This window comes from Siphateles boraxobius, unplaced genomic scaffold, assembly GCF_051911475.1.
Source record: "Siphateles boraxobius isolate OS27281-9 unplaced genomic scaffold, OSU_SipBor_1 3, whole genome shotgun sequence".
NCBI lineage: Eukaryota > Metazoa > Chordata > Actinopteri > Cypriniformes > Leuciscidae > Siphateles > Siphateles boraxobius.
Window position 1 is genome coordinate 2,803,399 of NW_027508919.1, and position 9,465 is coordinate 2,812,863.

At 38.9% G+C, this 9,465-nt stretch overlaps 1 protein-coding gene across 1 annotated transcript; it reads left to right on the forward strand.

Annotated features, from left to right (window-relative positions):
- The first annotated feature begins 5,835 nt into the window (after positions 1 to 5,835).
- Positions 5,836 to 8,556, forward strand: nanos1 (nanos homolog 1). Its single transcript, XM_077247370.1, has one exon. The coding sequence runs from the start codon at positions 6,112 to 6,114 to the stop codon at positions 6,805 to 6,807; it is 696 nt and encodes a 231-aa protein (XP_077103485.1). The 5' UTR covers positions 5,836 to 6,111; the 3' UTR covers positions 6,808 to 8,556.
- Positions 8,557 to 9,465: the final 909 nt, after the last annotated feature.

The following is a 9,465-nucleotide window of genomic DNA, read 5'->3' on the forward strand; positions in this document are numbered from 1 at the left end:
CAAGGGTATAAGCATAAACGAGGAAACTCTGACAGAGCAGAAACTATCTCGGTAAAAGTCTTCCCGCTCTGTCCTGCTATGTACTGCATCATTTGCTGCTATAGAGAGCAGCGCCCCGTGGAGACTCCCGGTTGGATATACCGCTGCATAATTGATGATGCTGATAAATCAGACAGTCATACCGAGGGAGAAACTGAGCCTGTTATAATTTCTCATCCTGTCTTATGATGTAATGTTGCAGCATTATAAATGTAGTGTGGTAATGATGCTGGTTTATTTCTGATGCATGGATAAACCGCTAAGAGTCATGCCACAGAGGACATTTATAATTTTAATATCTACTTGCAGTAGGCTCCATATTTAGAAATTTTTCAAAGTAAATAGTGATTGTGAGGAAAACTTAACGATGCTTATTGAGGCCAAGTGTGCTGCACAAGTCCTGAAAAGTAAAGCCAAAGTATTTTGATCGCCCCCTGGTGGCTGGCTCCAGTATAGGTCTTAAGCCCCGCCCTCTCCATGTAACCGAACGGGACGCAAGCCAAACTAAACAATATCAAATTATATTTTTCCAAAACATAGTTTCTGTAATTTTAGGTATTTCTTATCACGCTGACATATTTTCAAGTGTTCGTTTTCCCAGTAAGTTTGGTTTTTGATAGCCTATTTGATGCTATGAAACGGGGATGTAACGTCATGATTGACAGCTTTGCTTGTGATTGAGTCTGTGGGAGCGGGAGTGTGTGCATGACCTTATTGCCGCGGCTCCACCTCAGGATCACTACTGCGCAGATTCAGGCTCTGAACGACGTAATTACATGTTATTGCTTAGTTGTCTATTATCGTGGGAGAATCATGATTTCTTTTTTTAAACAAATAAATCATGATTCTCAATTTATCCAGAATCATGTAGCTCTACATAACACCCACAGAAACCCCCTAGCAATGCCCTAGCAACCATCTAGCAATGACATATGAGGACCATTGTTTGGATATGCAGCACTGATATGTTCTTCAAAAAAATCTAAATATAGTTGACTTTAGATTTGAATTTTTACCTCACACTCACAGGCCTAAATGTATAATTTCAACTTTCTGTAGGCTATACAAATAATAATAACCCAAAATAGCAATGCTGTAACAAAAAAAAGAACAACGACCTGTTCATTATAAACACTCAGAGTACTTGTTTGAACTGTCTTGAGATCTCTTCCCATACAACACACAACTCTGAAGTCAGCGGTGTGCAAACACCTAAAGGGTCTTTTTGAAACAAACGTCTGCACCTGTTGCCCTCCACATGCGACACAGCCCAAAACCTCAACCAGTACCAAAGGGGTCAAAAGTCCAGACAATGCAGTGCTCAATAAGAAAGAAAAGCCACTAAGCCGAGTGCAAATTTACACAAAGCACATCTTCTTCACCACTTTCCGCTCGGATAAGCAGCAAGGTATTCGGCATTCCATTGAATTCCCTCTTTAAATAGACTTAATCCTACGCTCTGGCAGAGGTTCACAGAGCTCTCCTCCACTTTTAATTAGACGTACAGTGGCTGGCGATGGTAGCCGTGCTGGAGGAGCCCAGTGTCCACATTCCTGAAGGAATATAATTAATCAGAATAGAGGAAGGTCTTTTGTACTCCAGCATGGTTGAGTGTGGCCTCTGCCCACGCTGTGGCAGGAAACACTGCTATCGATAGAAATCTTACTCTTATGCTCCTCCCTGCAGGGAATACTAATGGTCTTTGTCATTACATAGATTCTTACTTCATTTCTTAGAGTGTTCTTATAATGTTTCTTCTCTAAAAACTTTGAGTCATCAAACCAGCAACCAGAAATGAAGGTAATGACTCACCACTGAAAAATTAGTGTTGCCATATAACAATCATGGTTAAGAATGATAATTATGCTTTTGAATCATAAATGGGCCATTCCTGTTATGCTGTACTATTTAAACTCTTTTTTTAACCTATTATTAATGCTGGCATATTTTAAAGAGGCTATACTGGATGTAAGAATTTTTATGTTTTGATCGTTTTTTTATTAGTAATGTGTGAACATCTTTTAACAAAACTTAAAAAACGAGGCATTCCCTGACTTCCTACTGCAGGTTGTATATGAAAGCCTGTAGATTAGGGTGGCCAATCCTGTTCCTTAGATCTATTGTACCGTTCCTGCAAAGTTCAGCTCCAACCCTCATCAAACACATCTGAAGCAGCTAATGAAGGTCTTTAGGAGCACTTGATAACTACAGACAGGTGCAAATTTCAGGATAATTGCAGAACTGGTGCAAACTTATCCACGTAGCTATGCTCAGATACTTTCTTAACTGCTGTATTCTCACGCTTTCATTTTTGTTTTGTGTTTATGTTGTTATTGAGAGGAAAACGCGCAGCACATATTCACATATTACTCATCTAAACGTCGCTCTCAGCAGCGTGGAGTCTGGATGTTCATTAACAGTACACTGTATTGCTGCAAAGGTAATTATAACTTCATTTTACTTCTAAGCAAAGAACAAAATATAACTTTGCCGTGGGTTTGCCTTTTATCATGTTCAGTCTCTTGATAGGTGTACACGAGCATTAGCAGTAAATTGCTAAGCTGCAGTTCATTTAATGGCCACCGGTGTCGCTAATAACAAGGACTTCTGAATTCTACACATAGTCCCTTTGATGCCTGCAACAGAGTTTGCGATTTCGGCAATTCTATAAGATCATTAATACTTCAATTAACTTGGGGACGACATGTATGTAGACTGTACGAGGATGAAACCTATTGAATCGTAGGCTACGACACAAGCTGGCATAACAGATTGAAATGTCACCAGCAAACGCTTGTGATAAACATATAGAGCAGGATGAATCGTACTTTGGCAGTTGTGGTTTTTATGTGTGCTGACAAAAGAGGAGGAAGCGAAAGAGGAGAATATGGGTAGGGAAAAGAGGCCATCTTGGCATTTTAATAGTAAACTTAATTAAAATTCACTCCTTTGTTTACTTGTGATACTTAGATAAAAGAAAAATGAACTAATATGATTTCCATCACACACACACACACACACACACACACACACACAAACACACACACACACACAAATAAAATATATAAAACCGAGTTCTTCCTAGTTGTCTAATAAACCATTGTAAAGACATTGTATATTACAAATATTGTTGGTTCTTTGACATATTGCTTATTCTTCTTGGATAAAAGTGTCTGCTAAATGCATAAATGTAATGTAAATGTAAAGTCAATATGTTCCCCCGATAACAAAGATGAGGACATAAAAACTGCATTGAAGGTATGACCTGAATATTGTCCTCAGTGATTATTGTAATTCACATCTGTGCCCTGCGCTCTGTTTACTGTATTGTTCATAGTTCTTGTTATACAAGCTGCTGCACTCCAGCATAAGCCTACTCGATGACGTCATGCCAATTAGATGCTCCTCTAAGCTCACACAGACCCCCGGTGGTTGGACTGAGGTACTGCGTGTTTCAGGTGTCCTACCTTAAAATAAGTTTATACCTAATTGCACGAGCATGTGAGTTGTGAACATAATTTCCTGTCTCTGGTAGGCAAGCTCTGAATCAATCATTTAATATAACCACACTTAATTTGTTACAGTGATGTTCTGTGGCAGACACACTAGGCTATTATTTATGTGTGGGGTGCAAAATCAGCTGCTGTGCACCTGTGTCCCCGAATCATGGGGTCTTGAACAAAACACAAAAATGCAAATTAGCCTTTTGTTTACCCAAAGATGAGTTAATTTGGCGAGACGCTCATTACATGTCTTTCTGAGCCGGATCCAGGACAGTTCTGAGCCAAGAGCCTGTCGAATAATGACCCTCAACCATTGCAGCTTTTCACACAGAGTCAAGGCCACAGCAGGAGGAGCATAAAAGATCTCCAGGCTCCGAGCAAATTTACTGACATCTGAGCTGGAGCCTTTCAGTTGGCACAAGAAACACAATCCTGAATCTCATTTATAGTTGCACTGGATGTACTGCAGTTTTTTTTTATATCTAAACCACTGGTGCAGTTATTGTCTACAAATCAAGACTTATATTGTTTTACATCATATTATTCATGATAGAGTACAATCAGAAAAGAGAATGCATCATATTTTCTACTCATACTAAACCCCGTCCCTTCCCCATGTACTATGTACTTATTATAGTAATAACTCGGTAATAACTAGGTACTAACTCTGAACCTTTACCTAAACCTAACCTTAGCCCACGCAGTTACCTTATATTACCCAGTACTTTCTTAGGTTCTAATCTTATGAAATAAGTTCAACTGATAACATAAACTACAAAGCTTCAATAATGTATCTCAAATTGGTCAAAGAAACATATTAAACGAATTTAAGGGGAAATAAACAATTATGGTAACACTTTACAATAAGGTTTTGTTTTTGTTAATATAAGATGAACTAACCATGAAAAACTATTTTTTTTATTTATCTTAGTGTAATTTCAACATTTACTTAAACATTACTATTTATGAACTAACAATGAACAGTTGCATTTTTATTGAATAATTATTGCAACAAATGTAGCCTATATTGCTCATTATTAGTTAATGCATAAATGGAACCTTATTTCTAAGTGTCAACTCTAGTATTCCTTAAAGTCAATCTCAAATTTTAACATCATTCAAACTGAATAAGTGTCTGAAATATCCAAGAAAAAACATGTTAATCCACAGTAAAGTCGACTCCACGATCTCTCTGGCCCGCAGGTGCGCACATGGCATGTTCTCAAAGAACAAAGAGCCCATGTGCGCCCAAGACCCTCTGTTTCCAATGACACACTTGTAATCTGATCGTGTCACGTAATCCTGAACACAAACTGCAGCTCCTTTGCTGCACTGTAAAGCCAAGGCAGAGCACACAAAGCCCAGTATCTCGCACCAAAGAAAGAAGCTACTGTGACTGTGAGATGTCACTGAGGCGAGAGAGGAAATCCCATGGAATAATGTATCATCTGTGAATAGACTGCAATGGTCATTTTCCCTTCATATTTTGCCAGAGGAGCATTCAATATTTGAATGAGAGCTTAATCTATTAAAGGAGACCTTATATTATGCAACTATGCAGCATTAATACTTTTTTTTTTGTCCAGATTTTGTCCTAAGTTCAAAAACATAAAAAGACAGATTCTATTCTTTAAATAACTTTTTTATCATGTCCAAATTAAAACTCATTTTGGGTGGTGTAACTGCCTGAAGACTGTAAAAAGACTAAAAAAAAAAAGAGTTTTGTATAATCCTTCATTATAGTGTATTTCAAAACTTAGAGATTAGTTTATTTTAGAATATTATTAATATTTTAAAAGATTGTGTTTGCAAAAGCTTAGTCAGTATGGCATAATCAGTATACAGGAAGCCATTTTGTAGTCATGTGACTACAAAATAGAGAGAGAGGAGCCCTTTAGACCCCCACCACTGGGTCAAAAAGGATTTTATTGCAATGAACGTATTTAGTACACTTTTTCTTTTTCTTTTTCTTTTTTTTACATTTTAAGACACATCATGTCATTAAATCAAAACGTTGTTGAAATAAAAATGCATGAAACCAACATGAATTATAACTTGAAAAATATGTGTTTTGAGCTTTTAACAATTAATATTTATCATATTGGACATGATTATGTGCCGCTGACCCCTTAAATTAAGAAAGAAAGAAAGAAAGAAAGAAAGAAAGAAAGAAAGAAAGAAAGAAAGAAAGAAAGAAAGAAAGAAAGAAAGAACGTGTGATATTAATAGTGTAATCTCTCTCTAACAAGCACTTCTTAGGCTATTTTGCCATCACAAAGCAGTGCCTGGTGTCATTCCACTGCAGTGAACAGTCGCTGGTCATGCAGGAAGAAAACACGCTGTGGATCTGCTGCTCAGAAACTTGGTTTGAAAAAGAGCCCCGCCCTCCTCCTGCCTCTCCTGGAGCCTTATAACCAGATGCCTGTTCTTCAGACGCACATACCCAAGAAACGCACTGGACTTGAGCACACTTACGATCCCGGAGAGCAGAAAGAAAGAAACGAGACGGAATATACGCGTATCGCATTTGTTTTACTCCGAGAGAAGCATTTTGGCTGAGCGAAGAAACATGGATTTTTTGAACCACAACTACTTGAGCGCGCGCACCTCCTACGATTACACCTTCAATTTTTGGAATGACTATCTCGGCCTCTCCACGCTGGTCACCAAGAACAACAAGCACAGCGTCCCCCAGAGTCCCAACTCCATCACGGAGTCCCTGAAAGCCACCCTGGGCTTGGACGACAGCCCTCCGTGCCCGTGCGTAATCGCGGCCGGCGGTGAAGGCGACAGCGGTGGACACCTGGACTCCTGCTGCTGCCCCCCGCCCACCTCCATCCTGGACCTGAAAGAGCGCTTCTCCATCCTGAGCCCCTTCCAGAACCAGAACCAGGGCACAGGGGGGCTGCTGTCCTCCTCCCAGGAGCGGGAGATGGGCATCGGGGGAGGCTTTGCGGGATTTGATCTGTTCGGCGTGGAAAGGAAGATGAGGAAACCGGCCGCGCGCAACAAGCAGGAGCCAAAGATCTGCGTCTTCTGTCGGAATAACGGCGCGCCGGAGGAGGTGTACGGCTCGCACGTCCTGAAAACCCCGGACGGGAGGGTGGTGTGCCCGATCCTGCGGGCGTACACATGCCCCCTATGCAGTGCCAACGGGGACAACGCGCATACAATAAAATACTGCCCTCTCTCCAAAGACCAGCCTGCCCAGAGAGTGCTGAAGGGAGGCAGGGCTGTGGGTGGTAAGCGAGTGAAAATCTTCTAAAAAAGACCCCTATAGACTTACATGTATTGCACTGAACATTTTCTTTCAGATGACTGTTCTGATTGACTGGCTTTCCGAGTCTTAACTACTAGGCAAACAAATAAGATGATATCAATGTTTTTGTTAAACGAAAAAAAAAATCTCTTATATTTTTATAGATACTTTATTTCCATAGTTTTATTGCATACTTTATTCATAAAAAGCTATTTTTTTCCTTTTCACGCATAGGTTTTAGATGTTTATTCACGATTCATAGTCACATTTTGTGTGAAATAAGATGTTATTTTTGTTTAAAATGGGAACACGTGAATGTTGGCACCAGAGGAGTTGCTCTTCTGTTCAACTCAAGTATTTTCTTTACTGTAAGCTAAGCTTGCATCTCTTTTTTGTCTTTAAACCAAAGTTTAGTTTGCCATTAAGCGATTTTAAAGAATGTTCCACATGTCTTCATTTATGAGCTTGAGTCCCATTCCGCTCTCTCCTGAAAGTCCACTCCACAAATTTCCTGACATTTGCGAGCACGGACGCGCAGAGCAACACAATAGAGGCTCTGTTGCGCGTTCATGTTGTCAGCATAACTTCATAATTGGCCAAATTATTTCCAACCCCACTGACAGAGTCGGGCATTTTACATTGCAGAGTACATGTTAAAAGTGTTACATGTAACCATATTGATAACAATAAGTGGATTTCCTGCAGCTTAAAAAAGCAGTGTTGCTCATTAGTAAACATTAACGTTGTAATGTAAAGTGTGACTGCAGGCTATTCTTCTGTATGAGGTGCCCTTTCAATGTTTACACCCCGAGGAAGGGGAACACACACTGGAGGGAAACTAAATAAAAATCCTATGGGTGCCTCTCAGCTCAATACAAAGTCCACCTTTCTTCAAAACATCCTGGGAGAGCAAAGGGGAAAGGGAGAGGTTTATGAAAAACAAACCAACAGCAAATCAGTTCTCCAAGGTCCACGGTGGAATAAAGCACGTATGAATGTTCTTAATAAAAAGCTTTTTTGTAAAAACAATGTATTTGCCCTTTTTTGCATTATGTACAAGAATAAGCCCCCCCCAAAAAACAAGAACAAAAAAGGATGCAAACATGAATGTACAATTTGACACTTGCAGGACTGCACATTTCTGACAGTTATGTTTACCAAAGGAATTCAATTTTAATGAAGTAAGGAACATAGATTTGCTGTACTGTAAATAATTACAGAAAAATGGAAAATAATTAAGTGATGTTTATTCAGTATTTTACCTTTTAAAAGTGACTTCAGAGGGAACTACCTCACCGAGATTTTGTACTTACATGTAAAATGTCAACAGCAGTTTATTAATATAGTGTACCATTTATAACAAGGGTTTATAATAATATTTTTGATCTTTGTATTACATAATTGTATTTTTTTTCCACTGCATTCTACAGACGAAAGTGAAATCCCAATAAGCTCTAAGCATTGTTTGCTAATAGGTTACAGCTGTACATAATATTAATAATCATGATGATGACGTCATGTATTTTAAGTTGTTGTTCAGTGTGACATTCTTGGTTTGTGTGAGAGAGAGACTGAGAATCAAATGTTGAAGACATCAACCAATTTGCCACTTTTGTAATTAAATTAAAAGAGTAAAAAAAGAAACACTGTTGGATTTTCTTATTTATATTTTGTCACAATTTCCCTGTATGCTGCTGTGCAGAAATTAAAGAGATGAACTCACTAGATAAATAAACAGCTTATGAAACGGTTTAACTGGTGCTTTCATGTTGTCGTCCCTACGGATTGTGTTTAGCAGGCCCATGTGAGGCTGCGTCATTGTCACAATAAGGGTCTTTGTGAATCCCACCTCATTCCCATCACCACTCAAGACCTCTCTTCACCTACACAGGCCTTTCCTCTCTTCATAAATGTTACAAAACAGAAACAAAGAAAAGGAGAACTAACGAGAAGTTTCTCTGATCGTTTTAAACAACCCATGAAACAAGCATCTACTAAAAGCATCTATACTGCTAAAGGCTGGAATAAACTACGCAACAGATTTTAAAACACTAGGTATCATACAGTTGCCGACTTGGCAATTGTTGCAGAAAAAAATGCATACACTAAACAACTGAGTATCACAGACTTACAGTATTTCAAGTTCTTACAAACTCGCAGAGAAACATGTGTGAAAACTATGTGTTCTAAGTTCGACTCAAAATATTAAACATGTTTGATATCCTCCGACTGAATGGAATCATAGTTTGAATAAAAAAAACTGGGCAAATGCAGCGTAGTGTATTCCAGCTTTAAATAAAATAAAAAAATATACAATTTACAGCTTTTATCTTCGACCAAAACAGAACAAAAATGTTGATTTCTCATGTTAGACTACACAGATTTTGTCCAATCAGATGTTCTCTTGAATAACAATGTCTAACCATCACCTGCAACTGACTAACAATGTCAAGACTAACAAAAAACAACTCGTGATTTTTTACAAAAATGTTCGATATTCCTTATCCTTACTTCCTGTTTCAAAAGGAAATATATCCACACAGGACAGAAAAGCAATTTCAGTGCATGATTTGCTGATGGTGATGTCATCACCCAACCTCTGGTCCTCTCAGAGAGGGGCGTCTCTCTCCTGTCAACAGGCCCGTCCAAATCTTTCCCTCCATC

What these genes read in the sequence shown, in the direction of transcription:
- nanos1 (XM_077247370.1), top strand. Translation starts at nt 6,112, where the DNA reads ATGGATTTTTTGAACCACAACTACTTGAGCGCGCGCACCTCCTACGAT.